Source organism: Cydia pomonella, chromosome 15, assembly GCF_033807575.1.
Source record: "Cydia pomonella isolate Wapato2018A chromosome 15, ilCydPomo1, whole genome shotgun sequence".
Classification (NCBI taxonomy): domain Eukaryota; kingdom Metazoa; phylum Arthropoda; class Insecta; order Lepidoptera; family Tortricidae; genus Cydia; species Cydia pomonella.
Genome location: NC_084717.1, coordinates 13,681,487 through 13,707,478, shown reverse-complemented (window position 1 = coordinate 13,707,478; position 25,992 = coordinate 13,681,487). Strand labels below are relative to the sequence as shown.

At 35.1% G+C, this 25,992-nt stretch overlaps 4 protein-coding genes across 10 annotated transcripts in view; 1 reads left to right on the top strand and 3 right to left on the bottom strand.

Annotated features, from left to right (window-relative positions):
• Positions 1-25,992, top strand: part of LOC133525931 (protein sprint) — a 474,626-nt gene that overhangs the window by 375,167 nt on the left and 73,467 nt on the right. The window lies entirely within an intron of this gene.
• Positions 117-5,045, bottom strand: LOC133525935 (organic cation transporter protein-like). The gene is made up of 5 exons (XM_061862365.1): positions 4,737-5,045; positions 3,833-3,984; positions 2,869-3,474; positions 2,043-2,224; positions 117-1,672 (listed from the first exon to the last, which is right to left on the bottom strand). Exons 1-5 carry the CDS (start codon positions 4,868-4,870, stop codon positions 1,448-1,450), a joined length of 1,299 nt encoding a protein of 432 aa, XP_061718349.1. The 5' UTR covers positions 4,871-5,045; the 3' UTR covers positions 117-1,447.
• Positions 6,162-11,863, bottom strand: LOC133525933 (solute carrier family 22 member 1-like). Its single transcript, XM_061862363.1, has 7 exons — positions 10,016-11,863; positions 8,469-8,601; positions 8,279-8,379; positions 7,953-8,104; positions 7,176-7,781; positions 6,905-7,083; positions 6,162-6,660 (listed from the first exon to the last, which is right to left on the bottom strand). Exons 1-7 carry the CDS (start codon positions 10,180-10,182, stop codon positions 6,496-6,498), a joined length of 1,503 nt encoding a protein of 500 aa, XP_061718347.1. The 5' UTR covers positions 10,183-11,863; the 3' UTR covers positions 6,162-6,495.
• LOC133525809 (solute carrier family 22 member 1-like) lies at positions 17,387-21,057 on the bottom strand. The gene is made up of 7 exons (XM_061862198.1): positions 20,885-21,057; positions 20,394-20,514; positions 20,161-20,261; positions 19,269-19,471; positions 18,631-19,236; positions 18,234-18,469; positions 17,387-17,949 (listed from the first exon to the last, which is right to left on the bottom strand). The coding sequence occupies exons 1-7, from the start codon at positions 21,055-21,057 to the stop codon at positions 17,752-17,754; spliced, it is 1,638 nt and encodes a 545-aa protein (XP_061718182.1). The 3' UTR covers positions 17,387-17,751.

Below are 25,992 nucleotides of genomic sequence, written 5' to 3'. Positions count from 1 at the left end.
AACTAGAAGCAAACTAGGTGAAGAAGTGTCACTGTTGACAGCTGACAGATAATATCCTTAACCGGTTGATGACAAGAAATTACCATTTATTATCAACGAATACGTACGTACCTAGGTAAAATTGGCTTAAAATGTTCAAATACTGGTGATAGAAATTCTACTGTGTGAGTTCTAGAGAGTAGGGAACCATAACTTGGTCCGTATTCCTAATGGGCTGAGGGCTATTAGGCGCCCTCTTTCGTCACCTCCTGGCTTTGGACCCTCGCCAATATCTCATATTTGCTATCTGCTGTATACATTATTGCCATTTGTTGTGGGTATCTGTTTGAACAGTGCAAATAAACAATGTTAATTTAAATTTATAACCACCTTAACGAAATCCACCTTAAACTAAACAACGTATTGTAATCGAAGCAATTGCTCATATTCCTTAATTACCTTTTTCGAAGCGAACGCAACTCACATTTTTCGTAAATTTTGAGATCAAAACAGCAGTTGAATTCTTCATTTTGTATTTTTATTTGTGGTTTAAGTAATTACGTATTTTGTTCTCCAACCTCTTTTTCTATGAAGAAATATTATATTTACAGAATAAGCTACCGAATTATTGTATTTTTTCCTGTTCGCGTACGTTTTTAATTCTAAAAATAATTTCCTCCATTACTTACGTGCACTTGTGTTTAAAGTATAACATCTGTATTACTATATTAAGAAATGAATATGTAATGTATGAAAACGACATACATTTTTACACCTTGATAATATCCCTTTTAAAATTCACGTGGAAGATGCCTGAATAGGGTGACGTGTAACAAATATGTCCCGAGAAAGGAGTCCTTTGTGCACACTACTGCGCTGACGTCGCCTGCAAATTTATTTTTAAGACGTAATTCTCTGCTGGCGTAACCAATGCCAATAACATTGACATAAGACTTGGTGCTTGAAGATTATTTCTGTGTGGTATAAGAGCGCTGATTATAAATCTGTCTTAGGTTGTAGATAGTTCTGTGTGTTTATCACGGTTATAAACATACAAATAAATGCCGTGAAGGGCCCGGGTTTCGAACCCGGCACTTCCATCTTCATAGGCAGGGTCATTACCAACTAGACTACGGAGGCCGTGTTAGAGCGTGTCCTTTGTTTCTAGTGTCAACAAGACTAATAGACATGGTATGACTATGAATACTTGTTATACTGAGAATGTAGCGTTATGTGTACTTGGCAGACTCAAATGGTATCATTAGGACAGGTCACACTAAAAACAAAGAATAATGAAATTGAAAAAAAAAAAAAAACAAATACATTATATTGAATAATTTAAAATTTCAATATTCTAAGATTGATATATAAAAAACTCGTTATGTAATAGACACGTCTTGATTTTATGTATTGAACATTGATCCTGATCGAGTTGAATCGGGGATTAACAATACCACCTATAGTTTTCTTATAAACTTGTGCAATCAGTCCTCATGCGGTGTTTACAGCATTTATTTCCCGGCGCGATTCTTCTCTCTCTAACTCTCTCAGTTCCAACTTCAAGAGCCTCGGCCTGCCCGACCGTATCTGGCAGGTTGCGGTCTGCCATGTCTGGTATGAGAAGCGTTAACAACCCTGCCACCAGGGACACGGCCCCAAATATCACGTTTGGAATACCAGTCCAATACACCATCTAGAATGATTAACATTTATTTTAATAATCTCTAGTCCTCTGATATACAGCTTTCAGCCTTCCAGCACAAGTCTTAAATTAGAAAGATAAATAAACATTATAAAAATATATATTAGCAAGTAATAAAACATTTAAAATATATTCTAAGAAAAAAGGTAATAGCTGTTAACCGCCAATAAATACGATTTATAATCCATTGGAACCATATTCACAGAACCTTTATTTAAAAGGTATTTAATATGTGCGGCTATCGTATAATATTCGTAAGTACTTTAACATTTGTTCTTTATATAATTTGCCATATTCATTATTCTGATGAATACCGTAAAGACGGAGAAAATGTTTATTATACCGTATAGTTTATACGTACCAGCAAAGGCAATTGCGGTGCTATTATAGAACCAATTCGGCCAATAGACGAGCAGAGTGCATGCATTGAGTTCCTTGTGTTAGTGGGGAACAATTCCGATGTAAAAATGTAAACTGTATTGAAGGCTATAGACGCCATTAGTTTTCCTGCCATGTACGTTGAATTCACAAGCCACAGAAGGTCTGAAAATGAAATATGTTATAACTTATTTTTTGAGCGGAGTAATAAACGGAGCTTGTTCTGTCAGTCTGTAAGAATCAAATAGATAGTGCCCGTCAAAGTGACCAAATACATCGTAACACAACTTTGTTGCCATATTGTACTATTGTTGTTTACTGTTATATCGCCTTAATGATCTTTACTTCATAAGGTTATAACTAATTATTGTATGTTAATCTGTAAGGTAAGTATCTATGAGCCTTTCTTGCCTAGGTGCTAGTAAATACATTTTGATTTGATTTGGTAAAAATAAGGATGAGTTCCGATATATTTGGTCACTTTGACCGTTACTATCTCTTTGATGCCGACTGTTTTAGTTAAGTATCATCAGATAATGTATCTCATTTAAAAATATGCAAAAAATCAATGTACAGCCTTTTCCCCAAGATTTATTCATGTTTTAGTTTTGTGCCCGATATTAGAAATTCTAACAAGGATGCATTATATAGGCAAGGTATAGTAATGTGATGTTATATACCTAATAATTTGTAACAACTGTGTAACTTGAAGAGACGACTTAGGTTTGAAGATAGCGTTACGCTTTACGAAACAGGAAAGGACACCCGTTGCCTAATAAAGTAGGTCGATAAAATATATGTTCACTTACTGTTTGGTATAAATGGTTGCCCAGTACAAAAGATGGCGCTAGCGACGAAGGATATTACCAAAGGACCTGTCCTGTTAAATTTCTTAAGAATGTATGCTCCCAAAATAAAGCTTAAGATGTCCATGGCCGAAGAGATTGTGAAATTTACATATTTGTTTCCTTCCAATATCACTGAATTAAAAGACATTCCGTAGTTAACAAGAGTACATGTGATCCACCACACGATACAAACGAAAACTCGTTTCAATATAGACTTCGATTTTAAAGTGTCTCTTAATGCGGCGACGAAACTGGATTTGTTATTCGTTTCGGAAGATATCAAGTTAAGATTTTCTTTTATTTCTATTTTATTAATCTTGGCAGCGTTACGTATAATCTCTAGTGCTGCTGATTTCTTTCCTTTGACCAGAAGCCATCTGGGGCTTTCATCTAGCAAACAGACTAGGAATATGGAAAGTAGCCCTGGAATATACATCGCTCTCAGTAAAGTCCGCCAGTAAGGGATAAGCCAGGCAAGCAGAGGCAGCACCATTCCCCCTATTCCGAAACCCATATTACATATAGTTGTGAATGTAACACGCGATCTCGTTGCCACCATTTCAAGAGCTGCAACAAAACAAAACATTCAGAGCATATGATTTTATATCAAAACTTAAACCACCTTAAAAAGACTTGTTTATTGGATATCTAATAGGTAACTCTTTCCCATATTCCTATATGCAGCAGAGACGTGGACTATCCGAAAGATTGAGGAGAAAAAGATAGACACCCTAGAGATGTGGTGCTGAAGAAAAATACTGAGGATATCCTGACCTCCAACCGCGGAAAAAGGCGAGAAATTGTACGGCAAGCAACAACAACGACTAAGAAGAAGAGAATAGGTAACTAAGGTCTTCGTTGTATTAAGTTTACTAGGGAATCATTGCTTCTGTCATCTTTATTTTATAATTTAAATATTTCTCACCTAGCATGCATAATGGCGAGCAAAAATCTCCAAATGCAGCTTCTAATAACTCAAGTGCTACGTAACACCAATATGATGACACGAAAGTCTTGATGGTCCCCAAAACTGCGCCTGCTATGCCTGTTACAATTATTAAATATTTTCTTCCGAATCTGGATTAAATGAAATTATTGACATTAAAATATACATAGTTACTTAACCTCTTGAGTTGAGACCTTGCGTACAAATTTTTGTACATATTCCACAATATATTTTAAACTTTTATTGAATAGCAAAGAGTTCTAAATTCAAAAATAAAGTAACTGCGTTCCAGGTCTTAGAAGGTGCTGGATCGTACCAGCACGTGCATTTGAGCAAGCTTTATGAGCCTCTCAGTCCCTCCCTTGTGACGACCAACGCCTTTACGCCCATGCAGAACTGCTGGCTGGCGCAGACACGTAACGGAAACAAGATGGAAGGTTCTGTAACCTATATTCAGATGTATAATAAAATTTGACATTTCTTATCTTTGACCTACCTATCAGACAGTGGCCCCACAATGAGTAGACCAATCATGTATCCGAAGCTGTGCACGCTTCCGATTAAAGTCCTTTTCCAGTCTTGACATGCCAATTGAAACTAAAAAGTACCAACAATTATACACAAAATGTACGTACAATTTAAACTTAAATGTAAAATTTGTGTATAACTTGCGTAAATATAAACTTCTAAACATTAAAGGGGGGTTGGGGATATGATCTGTCACTGTCAATCTGTTAGATCCATAGCAAATTCGGTTCAAATTCATGACTTGTCATTACAATCAGAATACGCCTCAATCATATTTCAAATTATTGTATGTTGTGATTAGGTACTAATCTTATCATCAGCCAAGCATTATTTACGTATTTGCCATTTAGGTTACCTCAGCCACAAAACTGTTAGGGTCATCATAAATCCATTCGGAACACGGGGAGGGATTTCTGCACCACACTGATGTATCATTGACAGTGTTACTGGTATTAGAGCTACTTCTGCCCTGGGACTCCAAAATATCATCAGCGCATCTGTATAGACATGTAATTATAAGTATTTACGATTATACTTGATACTGGTAAATTAAGAATTTGGTTCGAACGAATAGGTAAGTACTTAAAGATATGACGGTAAACGGAGTCTTCCGTCCGATGAAACTTAATTCAGAATGAAATTAATCAAGTACTAAAAGCTGCGGAAAAAAGCTAACTTACCTGTATCCTACTTCTTCGGTCACAAAAACGTAATTACAATACCATGCGGTTTCAATAATCGCCCCTAATATTAATAACACACAAGCTACTGCATGATAACGACCATATACTTTAAAATTGTCCAAAACATCGTCCAAATCCAGCTTGTCTAATGAAATCGACATTACGATCAACTTATTTAAAATTATTATTGTTTTAATTATTTTGCCGTCCGTTACCCACAACACCTTATATTATACTCCAAACCTACTTAGCATACGAATAGTGTTTTAATCATTGTTTTAATAACATTGAGACGTTTTCCATATTTAAACCGTTTTATTTAACATAATAATAATACAATTAATTTGTCCGCCAATGTCATTCAAGTAAGCAGGTGCCACGGGAAGAATAATTTATTGGCTTCTGTGTATTAGATACGTGAATTTAATAGCTTTCAGCTATTAAACGATTTCAAATCGGGATAATGTCATAAAGTCAGCATCAAAAGTAGCTGATCAAATAACGTTTCATAAGTATCTACCATTCTGTAACAGCTTAACAAAAAGTGATGTCTTTAATAAAGAACAACTAAGACTATAAAAGATATACTTTTGAGACCGAATTTTAGAAATTTGTCTATACATGGAAAAGTTATCCGGAATATCAGACACTTTTGGCACGTTGTTTCATCCACTACTTTTGGTGCTGACTGTACCTACCACACAAATTCAAACAAAAGTCTCACTGTCAGAAGCAATATCGTAACTCCGTACTCCGTATCGATCGTGCACATTACATTTGGCCAAAACGTCATCCAGATGCAAGCTGCATATCAGAGGATTTGCCATGACACAATTATATCTCACATGTATATATACTAAGAAACTTACATTTGCAATGCTCGTCTGCTAGGACTTAAAATTTAAACGAGAATGACGAAATATATTGAGTGACACCAGCTGTGATTGATAATGATAATACATTTTTACAGTTCGATTGACTCGTTAACTTTTACAGCATCTAGTCGGGTCCACTTGTCTTACAAGGCTCGAGTAAACGTCGGTTAGGTTTTACAACATACTGACCGTAACAATAATTTTGAGAAAAACAGTAAGTAATTGTGCTAATAAAATTTATTTTAAAGTTGTATTTGTCTTTTTTAATGAATACTGGAGTTAAATAACTGCTAAAATATTTCTTTCTTTTCATGTATATATTAATGGTTGTATTTATTTGACATTAATACTAAAAAATAAGTAAGTAAGTAATCCCTATAAGGCCAAGTTTACCGTCTGGGTTGGAGGGTCGGATAGGAGTTGCTTTTGTAAAAACTGGTGCCTACGCTAATTTCCGGGATTAGTTGCTAAGCGGACCCCAGGCTACCATGAGCCGTGCCAAAATACCGGCAGAACGCTAGGAAGAAAAAAAAACTCAAACGTGCATGAAGTTATATCAAGGCCGACTTTCTGTCAAGATTTGAGCCTCCATTTTCTCGGCCTGGTAGACCGTGTCCGGCAGACTTTGGTCTGCGGTGTCCGGCACGAGCAGCGTGGCGAGACCTGCAATCAGGGACACCACGCCGAACAATAGTGTTGGCAGACCTGACCAGTACGCCATCTAAAATAAAAGCAAAAAACAAAGTTTTAGATAAAAGCACTCGGTACAGATATATTATACCTACTATTTAACGCTATTGAATAATAAAGTTACAAAAATATTGAATTCAACAATAAGGTGATTTGGTGTAACTTTCTAAGTTACCCCAATGTACCTTTACATTTCTTTCTTAAAAACCGTTTCGGCGTTATGGAGTATTTACTAATAATAACTTTATAATTTATTTTTATTTTTGAGTATTTACTAATAACGGCGTTTGTGGTGCTAATATAGAGCCAATCCTTCCGACAGCCGAGCACAACGCATGCATGGAGTTCCTTGACTGAGTGGGAAAAAGTTCAGACGTGAATAAGTAGATGATGCAAAAGTTCGCACACGATAAAAGTAAGCCCACCATGTAGTTGCTTATCTGGAGCCAAAGATCTGGAAAAGTAAATTATTTATAGTTTGTGCTATTTGAAATACCGCTATTGAGAATTATTATATAATACATAATAAATTCATTATAAGCTCACTTTTTGGTAAGAATGGTTGTCCAGTACAAAGGATAGCGCAAGCCACGAAGCAGAATATTAAGGGGCCTTTTCTATGATATTTGGTAATGATGTATGCTGAAAACAAAATTCCCAGACTTTTCATTGCAGCTGAGAGTCCAAAATTTATATGCTTGTTGCCTCCTAATAACGTAGAATTAACAATCAATCCAAAATTTACAAAAGTGGCAGAAGCCCACCATATGCCACAAACGAAAAATCGCTTTAGTAAAGATCTAGATTTAAACGTGTCTTTTATTACTGAAGCAAAACTTGGTCCTTTGTTTACTTCATAAGATATATTGTTTAAATTTTCTTCCATTGTCATTTTATTTAGCTTTGCTGCTTTCTTTATTATTTTCACAGCTTCGTCCTTCTTGCCATTGATTAGCAGCCACCTGGGGCTCTCGTCCAGCAAGTAAATGAAAAATATGGCGAGTAGTCCTGGCGCGTATACGACCCTCAGCAACGTTCGCCAGTAGGGAATTAGCCAAGAAACAAACGAGAATATAATTCCTCCTATACCAAGACCCGTCATGAATGTAGTCGAATACGTGACCCGTGACTTGGTTGCCACCATTTCTATAGCTGTAACAATGTGATTATGATTTAAAAACCATCAAATTAGATTTTATTCACTCCAATCTAAACTGTTTAGCCTAAAATGTTACTATAATAATTTAATAATACATTTGACACTTAGCTCTTATATTTTTAAAAGGCGTTTAATTTATTTCTCATGCAAAAAAGATTCCCTACCAAGCATATATACAGGAGACATAGGGTCACCGACTGCCGCTTCCATAAACTCTAGAGCTACATATAGCCAGTATGACGTGACGAAACTCTTCATGCATCCCAGCGTTCCGCCTGCCACGCATGTTATTATAACCAGAGTTTTCCTGCCGAACCTAAAACGTTAAGATCGTAAGATTGAGAAATATAATCTTTATCTTTGTATCTAATTTTTCAAAGTAAGGTATTGAATTTAGTACATATTAGTATCTACTTGTATATTAGTATGATTTATGGAAATTAGGGCTTAGATTACCAATCTACAATATAAGTAGCCAATAGATAATTACCTGTCGGACGAAGGTCCAATAGTGAGAAGCCCAAACATGTATCCTATATTGTGCATGCTTCCGACTGAAGTTCTCTTCCAGTCTTGGCATGCCAATTGAAACTGGAAAAAGACAGAAATAATGTGTTTTTGTATTGTTTATTTCGTGCAATAAATATGTATATTGCGCATTATTATTAAGCAGTACTTACTTCAGCTACAAAACTGTCTGGATTATCATACACCCATTCCGGACACGCCTCAAGATTTTTGCACCATTCTACTGTTGAATTCGGTATGTAACTAGTATTTGAGCTTTCACTTATGTTATTTGGCTCATTACACCTGAAAATTAACAAATAGTACTTAGATTGTTAACCAAGGGTGGAAAGTGAACCATATCACCCGAGATATTTTGGCGCTCGAAGTGAGAGCGCCAATAGTTAGAGGGTGAGATGGTTACTTTTACCAGAGTTAAACACTCTACTTTTCATTTCGACTATGAGGAAAGTCAAACACAAGAAATGTAGGTTATGAATAGAATTTAGATTTTTTTCCCATCAAAATGTAAATTTACATTACATTTAAAAAATCTAAAATCTTAGACAATCCGATTTCAAATTGGGATGTGTCTGAAACGGCCTTAATGTATACGCGCCTTAAAAAAAGTGAAAATGTAATGTAATTATAATATTTTAAACATTTATCATCATTTAATTTGATTTATTAACAAATATTTGTTGATTTCATACATTAAATATTAAATACAAGTACATAGTATATATTTTCATAATGCAATTTAATTGACATTTAATTTCGATAATACTAGGTCTGAAAATGCGGAAGCTAATATGAGAGCTTTCAACAGTTTCAACTGAATAATATGGCATATCTACAAGTATAATATGGCTGTTAGCCGTTGCTCGAAGTACAAATTTTAAAAATTACTTTCCACCCGGCTATCAGTCTATGAGAGGTGAACTTTCCGAATAGGAGAGATGAAAAAATATACACACATAAGCCAAGGTAAACAACAAGCGGTCTTATCGCTAAAAAACGATCTCTTCCAGACAACCTTTGGGTATCGGAAATTAATAAACTTACATACGTCAGAAGGTGTTGCAAATGCAATGAATGAAATCTTTCACTAAATACACAGAAAATAGACAGACTACCATGCAAATAAAAATAAACAGTAAAAATACATATACATACACGTTCATAAATATACATACATAAATAATATACATGTATAACAGTGCCAAGAAAGAGTAACCAGATAAAAGTAGGTATCAAGGAAGAGATAAGAATTGGTGTAGTATCTTGAAAGAGTGAGGAGACTGAGCGTACCTTAAGTCAAGATACAGAGAATGCCAAAGTCAAACAGCTTGAAAAGTATAGGAATTATTATAGGATTTTGATGCGGAAGAGGGGACAGAAAGAATTAACTTCTGGGCAGATCTAGCGGAGCAGAGATAACTGAAGCGGTATTTGAGATAGCGAGGAGTTGCAGGTTTGAAAAGAATAGAACATAGAACTGATAAAATGTGAAAGTTACGACGAAGGGGGATAAGGAACCAGTTGAGCTGTGAACGGGAGAGAGATAAATGGTTATATTTGGTCATTGATGAATTTTCTCTTTTAATTGGTTTATCTAACAATAAAATTTTAAATGTAAATCGTTATGCAAAAAAGAACGTACAAATTGTTCTACTTATTACACTATATTGATAAATTGTAAACATGTAAAAAAACATACCTGTATCCCACTTTCTCAGCTACAATGACATGATTACAATACCATACAAATTCGAACATGAGTGCCACACTCAGAGATATTAGTGCCACACCGTGATAACGATCGTACACCTTAAACTTGACCAAAACATCGTCTAAATCCAATATTCCTAACAGGGGGCTCGCCATAGCAACTTCATTAAAAGTATCACAATTACGACGCCTCAACTATTCCGTTTGAAATGTGCCTTCGGTAAATTTACAGTAGCAATAATAGCAATATATATTTGCTTTTAAAACAGATAAGAGACAAGATTCGTTTGTTTACACCTCATTAATTAATAACGTTACTATAGTTATGAAGTACATTTTCACGTGGTTTTGTTTCCATCCAAATGTTTAATTTGCTCAAACCAGAATTTGTTACAACTGTGATGTATTAATCTGAACCATTATACGAATCTGTGTGACTAATTAATAATTACATTATTATCTTCTTTATTCATTTAACATCTTGGTTAGGTTATTTATAATATGAATATAAAAGTGAAATATAAAAACACTTACAAAACAATACAAAGTGCATATAAAGACATTATATTTACCAACAAAAAGAAAAGTTTTAATATAAATCCTTGTTCACATAATACACACAAAATTAATGTTCGAATTGCTGTTAACAAAGAAGGTGTGTTCAAGGGCTGAAAAATACTTTGATATTGCCATTTGGACAATGAACTACGTTTCAAAGAAATTATTTTAATTGATTTTATCTAAAAATAAAATCTTAAACATAAATCAATTTAAAAATAAAACCGGCCCAAGAGCATGTCGGGCCATGCTCAGTGTAGGGTTCCGCAGTTATCCGTCCGTCACGTCACAATACACCTAGATCGAGTGCTATTAAGTATTATGTACTCATAACAAGCAAACGGGAGTACCTTCACATCGCTTTGTACGTCTTTTTACTATGAAGGAAAAACTTTTTGCGATAATTCTAAATCGGCTTTACTGATCACGTTCGCTATAGTTTTCATTAAATGTCTTTATTAGGTTCTAACATCACGATGTTTTAATATACATTACATTTACTGTATTTTATGGACATGGTTCAAAAGTTAGAGGGCATTTTTTTCTTTCGGAACGATTAGTTCCGAAAATATTCTTCTTCTCTTCTCAACAAAATCCCCACTTCACCTGTAGCGGAGGTACCCAATTTTTTTATATTTTTCTTACCACTATGTCGGATCGAATGATTTATACATCCATACTAAATTGCAGCTTTGTAGCACTAAAGGTCACGGAGCAAAGCCTCGGACAGACAGACAGACAGACATGGCAAAACTATAAGGGTTCCTAGTTGACTACGGAACTCTAAAAAGAACTTACATATTATTCTACTTATTTCACTAGAATTAATACTTTGACAATGGTGCGTTATAACTGTTATAAGTAACATAACATGTGAATAAACATACCTGTATCCCACTTTCTCAGCTACAATGACGTGATTACAATACCATACAAAATCGAACATGAGTGCCACAGTCAGATATATTAGTGCCACACCGTGATAATGATCGTACACTTTAAATTTAACCAAAACATCATCTAAATCCAATCTTTCTAACAGGGGGTTCGCCATAGCAAGTTCATTAAAATTATCACCATTACACGCCTCAACTGTTCCACTTGAAATGAGCCTTCGGTAAACTTACAATATTTAGCAATTGGTCAGGTGCACGATGGCAGCGCCACCTACCGTTGGCGACTTTGTAAGCGCTCACGAATAATGAGGGCAACTAAATAAAAATTATTCCTTAATAACATTTTTAGAATGCAGTTTAATGCGCTGAATTTATTTGTTTCTAATATTGGTTTTTAGTTTTAATAAGAACTATCCGTGTTTTTAATATTATTATGACAATTTCCTTCGTTGTTCTTTCGTTACAAATTAAAGGAAAAATTTGTATGTTTTATTCCCGTGAGACTCAAACTTAGTAATATTATTCGAAATATGTTTCGATTCCATATATATAATATGTGTGTAATCTGTATAAAGTGCTCAATGTAACTAACGTATTTAATTTGTTAAAGATGAATATTAATATTATATTCATGTAAATACCATTGCAAATACTACATTATATGTGATCTTTTTTTAGAAGTTATGAATGGGTATAGTAAGTTATCCTTAAAAGGTAGATATAGTTTGTCAAAGGGCTATCTCATTTCAAACATAGACAGAGGGAGTCATACTATCTTTGTCTTACACTAGTACTAGCATCCAAAAGAAAAGGATGAGTATAGTTTTTATTGTTCTTATTTACTGACAAATTGGTTTGACCAGCTATATATATCATCGCGGACTTTTTTGAAGATTAATCAAAGAGAGATAATAGGTGTCAGTGCATCTGGAAAGGTACCTAGTCACGACATTTAGTTACCGAGTTACATGAGTTTTTGTGGAAGCTGGTGAAAAAGTGCCAAAATGGGTTTGTGTTATAATTGGGTTATTTACATCCTAAGGAACATGTGTGTACAAGAATATCAGTAAAATTATGTTTTTTTAGTATATTTCTCCGACTATAAAGTTTAGTAGTCAGGGTACCTTGTCACGCCATGTCTTAAAAGCCTTTAAAGTTTGAATAATTTTGTCAATATTTCCATCGCGGGTAGTCAACTACCTCTTTCTAAGATAGGGTTTAGAATCGGTCTATAGCAAAATGATTTTTTGAACCAAAAAAAATACTTAATGTTTTTTATAACAAAACATTCAACTTGCATGACTCTTGTATGAAATAACTATTTATTTTTATTTAATACGTTTGCCATTACTTAGATCAGAGGCTGGAGAGGTGCTGAAGGTGAAAGTGCCGAGGGGCCGGGGGATGGGGCGGGGAAGGGGAATGTGACGCGACTCGTGCGCCGCGCGCCGTGCGCGATATTAGTCTGCAGTCGGCTGCCGTTGTGTTATATTAAAAAAATCCAATAATTCTATAATTACAGACCTCGACATTAGATTTACTTATTTTGTTTTGTACTAAAACAAAGTATTTTGATTTAAATAACCATTCCCGGAACATTTCACCAAGCCTATTTCATCGATATTGATACAGAATTGCACCTTGACTATCGTGTGTCGTGACGCGACCATGCTGAGGATAGATTGAGGGAAAATACCGATTAGGTATATTTCTCCTACTAAAACCACACCAAGTCGCGTCACGAGGTGTTTCTGTATTAATAATAATTAATTTGTTGATCTCGAATTTTGTCAATGAAAAATTTAACTGTGATTTTAGTTGTTTGAGGTCAAATAATTAATTAGTATTATATATTTTTTTTACTTTTTTTTATTTTTATTTTTTTATAATACAAAATACAAATACAAATCCTCTTTATTGCACAACCTCTGAAAAAAAATGTACATGGAAACACATAAAAAACATGAAGATAGAGGTAAACAACAGGCGGCCTTATCGCTACAGAGCGATCTCTTCCAGACAACCTTTAGGTATAATATTGATTGAAAGACTGATAAATCATAAATTAGGTGCAGTTATGTACACAATTGAATTATTTTTTCTAGTTTTACTCCATTTATGTAAAATAATGACTTAGCGTGACAAGGTACCCAGTTTAGTAAAATGCTAAACTTTATGTCTTACACGACTAAAACAGAAGTTTTTATAAATAAGAATTCATTGATTTCCGCTATAATTATCCTAAATAACATTTTGTTACAGATATCTTCTTTATATTAATGACAACAAAAATAACGGGAAAAGTTATAAAGCGAACCGGCAACAAGTCAACTGTCTTAATAAGCGTAGCCGGCGGGCCGAAGGCCCGACGGCGAAGCGTCGAGGCTAGCGAAGGCCGAAGGCCGAGCTCCGCGTAGGGCCGAAGGCCCGGAGCGTCCCATTGGATCGCCCAAGCACGCGAGGCCGAAGGCCGAGCTGCGGGAGTGCGTGCTCGCACGCGGACCATTCCTTGCAAGCAAAAGTACAACTGCTTTACCTTTTCCCTTTGGAAAACACAAACTTTTACACCTAAACAACAGCAACAAAAACAAACACTACAACAACAACACATAAACAACAATATTAATAACAACATACGCGAGGCCGAGTGCATGCTCGCACGCGCAGCAAAAGTACAACTGCACCACTTCTTCCCTTTGGAAAACAAACTTTTTCACTCAAACAACGGCACCTACAACAATAACTCATCAATAACAACATCAACAACAGCACCAACTACAAAAACAACAATACTAACAACAGCACCATGCACACCGCGGGGCCCCCGGGCCCCGCGCACCAAGCAAAATCTAGTTTCTTGCATTATAGGTACTAAAATAGTGATCTTCGAGTTTAAGTTACTAAAGTTTAGTAAATGTCGTGGCAAGGTACCCTAGTTACGTTTCCATACAAAAGTTTCGACCGAGTCACTAAACTTTATTGTTAAGAAAAACTGCTTTAACACCATTTCTATTATACCATTGTGGTACACCACGCTACATAGCATTTGATCTTGTGATATAGCATGAATATACTAATTATTTTGTTGATTTTTAATATTATAAGTGATCTTTTTTGTAATTGTTAAAAATGCGGTAATTATTAAATTTCTTTATGATTATGGAGTTTTCTTTCATTCAATTGTCCCAAAATGCCATAGAATATGTAACTATGATGAGAAACTAACAGTTTTAATCTCATTATTTTATGAATTGTTTATAATTAACACTTTCGTGTTTCTTCCACCCTGGCATGTTCAACCTAAGAAATCAGAATAATTAACATGTATTTTTAGACAATTCATCTTTATTATAATTCTTTAACATCCAAAGATTATGATTATACCCTTCACTATGTAACTTCGAAGTAGAAGTGTGTTTTTTGCCACTATAAACTTTAAATGCAATTTTCTCAACTTGTGCATTTCGGAAGTCGAAAATTCAATAATTTATATAAAAATAGTGGTTCCACCTACAGTCATAATTTTTTTTTGTATTGATAGCAAATTTAATCTACTTTTTGGAACCATGCATAACTCAATACCTGCAACAAGGTACTTTTCCATGTGCACTGACACATAGAGAGAGATTTATTTATGTAGGTTTATGTAGTGTATTATTGTAATTTAAATAATTTATGTAGTTTATGTAGTGTATATTTTATTGTTTGTAGTTTATAATTTAAAATTAACATATTATAAGTATACTTGTTTTATTGTTGTTTTGCACTGCCCAATAGCCTATTTCTTGCCACCGGTTCGCTATCTGAAGGTTGTCTGGAAGAGATCGCTTTATAGCGATAAGTCCGCCTGTTGTTACCTACTAATTTAAGTCCTGTCTTTGTTTGTAATATGAGCTTTTCTTTAGTAGTGCACAATAAAGAATTTTATTATTATTATTATAATCCCACCATACATTGTGTTGTTATATCTCAGACGGATTAGGCAGCGTTTTCGATTAAAGCTCCTAGACAGCGTGATTATTTCCGACGTCATTAGCAAACATAGTCATATTTCAACCAATTTACACAATACCCTAACAAATTATACATCAAAACCTTCCTCAAGAATCACTCTATTGATAAGTGGAAACCACGTAAAATCCGTAAAGTCGTTTTTGAGTTGAGTCTATCGCGAACATACTTGGAAGTACCGAAACACCGCGAGATTTTTCGCCATTTTTGGCCACAACAAGCGCTAATAATAGCAATATATATTTGCTTTTATAAAAGATAAGAGTCAAGATTCGTTTGTTTGCAACTCATTTATTAATAACGTTACTATATGTAGTTATGAAGTCAATTTTGCACGTGGTTTTGTTTCTCTCCAAATGTTTAATTTGCTCAGACCAGAATTTGTTTTTATTATAAAAAATTTACACCAATATAAGGACAAGATTTAATACCAATCCTTATTCACATAATATACAAAAAGCGGCCAAGTCCGAGTCTGACTCGCCCATGAAGGGTTCCATTTATGACGTATTAAAAAAAACTACTTACTAGATCTCGTTCAAACCAATTTTCGGTGGAAGTTTGCATGGTAATGTATACTTCATTATATTTTTTTAGTTTTATCATTCTGTTATTTTAGAAGTTACAGGGGGGGGGGGGGGGGCATTTTACTATTCAGTTTAGAAAAAAAATATATTAGAAGCCTCAATATCATTTTTGAAGACACGTATGGGTTTGATGAAAAAAAAAATTGAGTTTAAGTTCTAAGTATGGGGAACCTCCAAAATTTATTGTTTTTTTTTTAATTATTTTTGTGTGAAAATCTTAATGCGGTTCATAGAATACATCTACTTACCAAGTTTGAACAGTATGGTTCTTATAGTTTCGTAAAAAAGTGGCTGTGACATAAACGGACAGACAGAAGGACATGACGAATCCATAAGGGTTCCGTTTTTTGCCATTTAGCTACGGAACCCTAAAAATGACTGTTCGAATTGATGCTCACTGCTGTAGGTGTGTTTCAAGGTTATGAATAAAACGCCTGCATTAGCATTACCACAAAATTAGTAATTTTTGGTTTAGATTATGAAAATATATTGCATCATTAATATTTCTGGTTAATTTTATGGTTGGAATTCGCTTAATTTTTCAATTGGTTCCATTGGTTCTAACACACACTAACACTTGCAAAGTTTGTTTTGGGCCCAGTTAGTAAGTTATTGGTATATCAATTATTGAGACTTGAAAGGCAATTTATTACTTTTGCTATAAAAAGTGTGAGTACGATTTTTCTTATTAAATAAAAGTCATCTAAATCTAATCTGACTAATAAAGAATTTGTCGATGACTATTTATTAAAATAAGTATTACCAACGCACGATTCATTTTCACAAGGTATCTCTTGATACTGCTGGAACTGGAACAAATTAGTGTTTCATTTCATATTTTATTTACTGTTGATTACCTACTCCAGTGGTTGCTATCTAGAACAACGGTGGCTACGTAGATGAAGTGAAATGACGAATGTCTATTACCAGAACTGCGATGGAGAAGTTAAGGAAAATATGGAGGAACCACCACACCACATTACCAAAGTCACTAAGGTCAGGCTCGTGCGAACACTTGTATTTCCCATTTTTCTTTACGCGGCAGAGACGTGGACAGTCCGCGAGTTGGAAATGGGGAAGATAGATGCCCTGCAGATGTGGTACTAGTGTGATATCGCGGAAAGATTACCGCATCATCGAGTAAATACTCCATGAGCACGGCATCACACAGCGTTTATCGGCCATTGTACAGTCGCGCATACTGCAGTACTTTGGACATGTCTAGGCGATATAACAACTCCATAGAGCGGCTGGTCGTACAAGGAAGAGTGGCGGGAACCAGATCGCGCTGGCTGACCAAATAAAATACGCAGTTGGAAACCGCGTGTCCGAAATGTGCCAGACAGTCTACCAACAGGGTGAGATGGCGGAAGTTCGTGCTAAGAGCTGTGTCCGTCTCTACTATCGATGCCCGTCTCAACGTGACCACGACTGCTCTGCCAAGAGCGAAACGACAAAGAAGAGAGACCGGTTAGAGCATTGGGTAAACTTCATAATTTTTATTTTAGTTATAATAATATAACATCAATGTATATGTACCGTATAAATTAAAAATAAACCTGTAAAACAATATTTAAAACATACTTTGTATGTAAAATTAACTAAATAATGATGGCCGACATTCAAAAGCCTCAGATGAAACTTCTCTATTTACTAAAAAGTAATCAATGAAATTAAAATGTTTGCATTGATTTTTCATCCATGTTAAGACGAGAACGATTTGTTAAAATTTTTGTTTCCATTTTCTCGGCCTGACGAACTGTGTCCGGCAGACTTTGGTCCGTCGTGTCCGGCACGAACAGCGTCACGAGCCCCGCCGTCAGGGACACTACACCGAACGTTAGTGTTGGCAGACCGGACCAATACGCCATCTACAATTTTAAAATATAACTTACTTTACTAGAAAACGAAGGTTAAATCGTATATTTATGTTTATGTATATAAGTATATTCTATAGGAAAATATAATGTATCTTACATAGATCAATAAATCTAAGGCCTTCTCAAATTAGCCAAAATACATTGCTGTACAAAGGCCCATCCCCTAAGTTCACAACGAGCGGTCACGTGTTGGGGCTGCCCAGATCCTCAATCTTCTTTCTTAGTAGATTTCTCACACTATGCATAAAAATTGGTTTATAAAGGTCAATATTTACCAACAAAGGCGTTTGAGGCGATATCATAGAGCCAATCCTTCCAACTGCGGAACACAATGCATGCATAGAGTTCCTTGACTGAGTGGGGAACAGCTCCGACGTGAATATATAGATAATGCAGAAGCTCGTACATGACAACAGAAAGCCCACCATGTAGTTGGTTATCTGCAGCCACAGAAGATCTGAAAAATAGACATCATATTGTATACGATCGAAGCTAAGTGCTCTTCCATAGCCTTAATCCTATATATTACTCTGTCTGTAGGCTATATTATGGTGTTGTCAGATATTGCCCGCGCCCTACCTATATAGTGTCTTCTGAGGGTTGAGGATAAAAAAACCTAAGTGCATTATCATAATCAACCTAATTACCTACATGAATAAACTACTAACTTACTTTTTGGTAAAAAAGGTTGTCCAGCGCATAGGATAGCGCAAGCCACAAAACACACAATCAAAGGAACTTTTCTGTTGAACTTATTAATAATGTTCCCAGCACAAAAATTTCCCACGCATTTCATTGTAGCTGTAAGTCCAAAATTTAAATTTTTGTTGCCTTGTAAAAACGTTGAATTTACAATCAATCCAAAATATACAAAAGTTCCTGCAATCCACCATACAGAACAAACGAAAAATCGCTTCAAGAGGGAACTTGATTTGAACGTGTCTCTTATTACTGTCGCAAAGCTTGGACCCTTATTTTTTTCATACGAAATTATGTTTAGGTGTTCTTCTTTTTCCATGTTATTAAGCTTAGCTGCTCTTGTTATTATTTCCACTGCTTTGTCCTTCTTTCCATTGGCTAGGAGCCACCTTGGGCTTTCATCGAGTAAATAGATAAAAAATATTGCGAGTAGTCCGGGCGCGTATACGACTCTCAGCAAGGTTCGCCAGTATGGTATCATCCAGGCTGCCAGGGCGAATAATATTCCCCCAAGACCGGCTCCCGTCATGCATATAGTTGTATATGTGGCCCGCGATTTAGATGCAACCATTTCAATAGCTGTAATATTGAAGTCATGGTACTATTATAACGATAGTTATCATATGATTTAATTAAATATAATATTTTACAGACTTTCTTACCTAGCGTGTATATTGGTGATATTGGATCACCTATAGCCGCTTCCAAGAACTCGAATGTCACGTAATGCCAGTATGACCTGGCGAAGCTCTTGGCGATCCCTAAAGTGCCGCCTGCTACACCTGTCATTATAACCAGTGTCTTCCTTCCGAATCTGAAAATGTAATTTAATTATTTTACTGTTTTTGTTTTCTTTCAAAGGATGTTGGTGTTTTGGTCATCACATTTTTTTCGTTTTTGTTGCGTTTATTTCATAAATTTACTCGATACACAGGGTTACCTTTTTAAGTTACAGTGGCTAAGCAAAGTACTACGTCCCTGCGCTCCATCGTAATCATAATAACACGCAGCCTAGAGTGTCATTCATATGGCTCACCGATCAGTTAAGTTAAGCTAACAAGCTCGGACGACGCGTTTAGTGCCCTCTCTAGTTATGAGGCCAGATTATGCTGGTTCGCTCGATCGCTGGATGTACCTTGAGCTCTCCCTGTCACCATTAATAACTTACCGCACGCGCGCAACTCGAGCCGCCGAACACGCGTTTAATATTCGGATTTCAAAAAATGGCGACAAATTGAACAAAAAAAGTATTATTATTATTTCACTAAGATTTTTTGGGGACATTTCGCAACTTATATTACCGTATGGCTAACTGCTCAAAAACAGCCTTGTTTCACCTATAATACATCAGATTTATTTAATGTAACACTGAATTATGTTTTTAATAAACAATATTTTATTTATCTTCGCTTATCTTTCGGTACTTTTGTTATCGGAAATATGTATCTGTATTCTGCAGTTTCTCTTCTTAGGTCCAAATTAGGTAGGCAGTGTGGCACCTACCTGTCAGACAATGGGCCTACGGTGAGAAGCCCCAGCATGTATCCGAAACAGTGTACGCTTCCAACTGAAGTTCTCTTCCATTCTTGACATGCCAACTGGAACTAGTGAGAAATCAATATACAATATAAATATGAAGGCACAAGCTCGTTAAGTCTCTTTTTGTGGGTACAGATGAACGGAACATCTAGATTTTGTACGAAAGTAATGTATAATTATATTATTGTGTAACTAACCTCCCCCACAAAACTGTCTGGATTATCATAGATCCATTCTGAACACAACTCAGGATTTTTGCACACAATTATGTTCGAGCTGCTACTTAGGTTTTTCAACTTTGAACTGAACTTATTACATCTGAAAAAGTTGTTTTTTATGGTTTAGTGGTAAATAGGGATAAATTAATTTAGACAGTTACAGTAGTACAGGCGTATGCCTTAAAAAATAATAAAACTAAATAAACTCAACAAAACTCCACACAATGTTAGACCAGTTTTACCGTCTTTTATGTAGTTGACAACAGCCAGTTCTAATATTGCAGTGTATCTGTGTTTTTATTTTAGCCACAAATACCCATCTTCTAATCTCTTGCATTATAACCTGTTTCTTTTAAATCAAACCTGTTTAAAATGTACATTCTGCATATATTTTAAAATTGGAAGCTTACTATTTTGGGATCTTTGCGTCATACTCGAAAGTTGATTAGTTAGCATTGGAACATACTTGCCTGTATTCAATTTTCCCAGCTACAATAACGTGGTTAGTATACCATATAAACTCGAACATAAGCCCTATGGTTAAGACCATAATAGTAACCACGTGATAACGGCCATGCACTTTGAACTTTGCCAAAACGTCGTCTAAAACCAAGCTATGCCCGTCCATCAAAGGGTTCGCCATTGTCTTAGATCACTCACTGAGGTATCTTATCGATCTGATGCTCACAAGATGTTACACGCAACTGTACTCCTACGCTAGATTTCACAAAACAATACTTATAGTATTGTTACAGCTGGCAGTAAAGCTAAACCAAATAATTTTGTATTTGTCATACGTAAAATTAACATTATTTTATAACACATTTAGATTTCAAGTCCTTCTGGCAAATGAAGAGATATGGTGGCTCATTGGGCTATTATCATCTGATCAGTTTCGATATACTTTTCCTCAATATTTTTTATATAATTTTGAAACAAACATCGATAAATAACCTTATTACCTGTACTCTACCTGCCTAGGCTACGATAACATGATTAGTGTATCATATGAATTCAAACATAAGTCTCACTATCAGTCAGGAGTATAATGGAAGCGTGATCGTATATTTTACACTTTCCCAAAACTTTCTCCAAATCCATAATCTGTAGTTCCAACAACAGGTATTTCTCCATTTTTTAATTTTCTATCAACTAACAATAACAAAATCTATCTATGTCTATTTTTAACTGTGTGGTCACAGTATGGTGCGCAATAAAGAATAAATAAATAAATATTACAGGACATTATGACACAAATTGACTAAGTCCCACAGTAAGCTCAATAAGGCTTGTGTTGAGGGTACTTAGACAACGATATATATAATATATAAATATTTATAAATACTTAAATACATAGAAAACACCCATGACTCAGGAACAAATATCCATGCTCATCACACGAATAAATGCCCTTACCAGGATTTGAACCCGGGACCATCGGCTTCGTAGGCAGGGTCACCACCCACTAGGCCAAACTGGGCGTCAAAAAGAATATTTACTTACTTACTTAAAATCACAAATGAACACTCTATTGTTATCATAACCTATCAACTGAAACTGCAGCTACTATGAATAGTAGCGAGATATACATTTTTATTGATGCCAATTCAAAAATAAGTCCAACTGGTTTTGGAAATTAAAACTTATATATATAAAAGTCATGTTTTCATTCTAGCATTCTTTTTATAAGTCTATTCCACTGGTGATCTTCTTATTTAATTTGTCTACAATTAATTACCAAGTTCATCTGTGTAGTTTAGTAATGAGAACGTCATAGTCTCTCTTTTTCATCGCCTGCTTTCGTCGTTTTCAAGCATCCTTTTATGGCTTACGTCTGGAAAGTTTCATACATAATATGTATTTACATAATTATAATATAGATCACTTGGTTACAAAAGTCTCTAAAGAAGATGAAGCAGGCTTTATGTCAGTTTTTAAAGAATAGTTTTATTACATAAATAAGGTATTCTTTCTTTTATTTCAGGTAATAATATTCGGGTCCGCCAGCACAACTTAACGAGCTCAGACGGAGCGCACTTCAGTTTTCTCTGCTGGCTGCCTATTGGGAGTAAATTAGGTAACTGAAATACCGAGCACGTTAAAATCATGTATGTATCTATCATTAACATGAAATCTATGACGTGTGTAACTTGTGTAAGATAAGAACGACCACTAGTATAGTATTTTACAGTACATATGGTGCTACTTTACCGCACTAGTGCGATAATTAGCACATTACGTACGTCGAAAATTTAAAGGGCCATATGTACTGTAAAATGTCGTACGATACATGTGTCCCTTCGGCCGTGTTTTAATTTATCCCCATTCGTTACGAATTTCCTATTTATTTATTTTATATTTTAATGGTATCCAGGATAACAACAGCCGTAAATATAACTAAACAATACATATAAATGCTTACATAAAAGAAGGCCAATGACAGTCATACATTAAATTGCAATATGTAACAAAGTAAAAAAAACAAAACAATTAAAAACAACGAAAATGTGCAATATACTACACAAATGCTCGAAACCTTAAAAATACATACCGGTCGTATAATATGTACTTAATTAATAATCTAGTTAAATTTACTTTTGGTAAAAGTCCATAAAATTTGCATCAGTTACAAGTCAGACACCAACAAGAATTTCACAAAATATATCCAAGTAAACACCAGTACCCCTAGTGTAACTTTGATCGACATCATAACGTGACGAACGCGTTTGCGTTAAGTCTCATTTTGTATAGGATTTTGAGTTTCCAAAACGTCCCGCTTGGCGCGCTCTTTCGAAATCCAATACAAAATGAGACTAAACGCAAACACGTACGTCACGTTTGGAAATCGAATTTATTTACACTAGGGGTACTGAACATAGTATTCGAACTGAAGTTTTTATTAATGGTAGAATTAGTAAGAAATAAAAATTTTGAAAAGTAGCACGTTAAAAAACCCTATAACAAATTGCAAATTGCACTATTTTTCACACTTTAATTGTAATGTATTAAATTGTATTATTATGTCTTTTTGGCTGTCGGTTAACTTATCTATCAAGTTTGTCAAGTACGAATTTACGAGTGTTTCATCAAATCTGTCGTCGTCTGATATTTTCTACCGCTGATAGTCGTTTCGATAATTTTCTGATGAGTTGTCGTGTTCATACGCACGTTAACACATACACGTTTATATCCACCTGATACTAAACCATGTTAACTAGCTAGTGTGCCACAAGGCCGCAGCGCGGTTTGTCTGAGACCCGACTCCTGAGTCATGTGGTCGGCTAGACAGATCCCCGCTAGCCCACTACGCATAACAGCCGTAACAGCCACCACACATTCATTTCAACCTTTTATCGTACTTATTTTTCACGCAACAAATTCCAAATTCAAACTGGTTTATCTTCGACTGTTACGGCTGGTGTGACAGAGATAACAAGATAATTATTGGCAATTATGGCGGATACATTAATCAATGATCACATTTTAGATGTATTCTTAGATAGATCACTTTTCTTCGTGCACGATTTTGGAATTAGATTTACAACAGAAGTTGGGCTTTTGGATACGAAAATACGAAACCGTTAATTTTGTCGCTAAGCACTTAGGATTAAAAACATTAAAAGAGCAAACACTAGTTCTTAATGGATAAATCTAAGATCTTTGAATAAAATATTGCGCACAAAACAGTCATGTTTAAAAATAACTTAGTACGTACCTAACTTAAATACTGTGTAGCCTGTTGTATGTTCAGTAGAAATGAAATGCCTAATAGGTAATTTACGAGTTTATTCACTCGAGAGCACTGTTTCACGCCGTAATCCCTGGATCTAAAGAGTTAAGGACAACTCACAAGTTCCTTTCAATATGTACAAAAACAGTCCTTATTAGTTTAAAATAAGGTGCACTAAGGATCGCTATGTGGGTAAGTGTATACGGCACGCGTTTGCCCTGAATTACTGCAAATAGGTTTAGAAAATATAGTGGTAAGTACTTTTTACGCCTGAAGCCTGAAGGCTGCTGATAAAGACTGTTTTGTAAGCCGCTTGTGAGATCTTATTTATAGGTTTATCTCTTATTTTAAAGTGCATACGGTGCTTTAAACGTTTGATACACTGTAAAAGCGGTGAGCGGTCATTCCGGTCTACTTAAGAAGTGTACACTAGGAAGTCTGCGACGCACTGTCTCTGCCAACATAAACATTACATAATCTGTCTGAATTACGAGTCGGGACAATTTATTACTACGAAATGGACCCGACGGATGAGTCAGAGCATACCTTTCCTATGTATAATATATATTTCCTATGTTTTTATAGACGTTATTATATTTTATCTTCATCTAGTTTGGCGAAAGTGATCCCACTGGCGTGCGGCCAGGACCACGACAGACAAAATATTCTAGGGCCAATACATTTGAGCCTTGCAACGGCCGCGAGCGCGCATAAATCCCACCACTATTTATAACTGTACCGCTAAATATAAACATTTGACTTTATTGCCCCACCAAATTGTGCACATATGGATTTAATACTGCGGAAGTGGACAATTTAGTCCGCGCGACCTCCCGGATTTTTTACGATAATCGTAACCAGTTTACGTGATCTTTACCAATTTATGGGAGCATTATGTTTCCGACAATATTTATTGGCGTATTCAGGTCAGATGTTAGTTGTGTTATAAGGAAAGTCGTTATATTTTTGAACGACGTATTTACGAACAATCTTTCGACATCGTTTGGAATGTCACGAGAGGAGTGTTTTTCGGGAGCCGTTGGCATTGGCATGAGGTACGAGTTTTGTGGATATTCTTACACATATTTATGTACCATATCAATAATGTTGTTATTATTATGTAGCAGTTTTAATGTCAAAATATTAGTAGGTACGGGTGTCGTGCTTATTTATGTATTTTTGCTAGACGATTTTATATTAAGCTTTTAATGGACGAAAATTACATATAGGTAATTTAAAAAAAACACAATTCAATCTGTATAAGGAAAATACAAAATATTATTTATGTATTTTTGCTAGACGATTTTATATTAAGCTTTTAATGGACGAAAATTACATATAGGTAATTTTAAAAAAACACAATTCAATCTGTATAAGGAAAATACATAATATATGTTTTAAAGGATGCCCATTTGTGCCTTACAATGTAGATTGTGTGCCCTATAAAGGTTTAATATTATTATAATTACTTGTACAATTTGTTTGTACAGACAGGAAAAAGGTTAATCAAAATATTCAATATACAGGTTGGGCAAATAAGAAGAATACATTTTGTTTTTAAATTTTAACTATATTAAGTTCAAATATTATTAAGTATTGTTTTAAAAATATATTATTCAGGGTTGGCAAATACATGCGGAACATAATGTCTGACATATGTCCACCACTAACAGCTGGCAAATGTGAGCCTATCATCGCAATTTTCAGCATATTTTCGCACATTTTCGGCGTTATCTTAGTAAATTTGTGTGAATTGGTCGGTTTTAACTTGTTTAAATTTTATCAGCTTATTAGCATAGACACGTAATTTTAGATAGCTCTACAGAATTAAGTCAGGAGCTGTAAAAT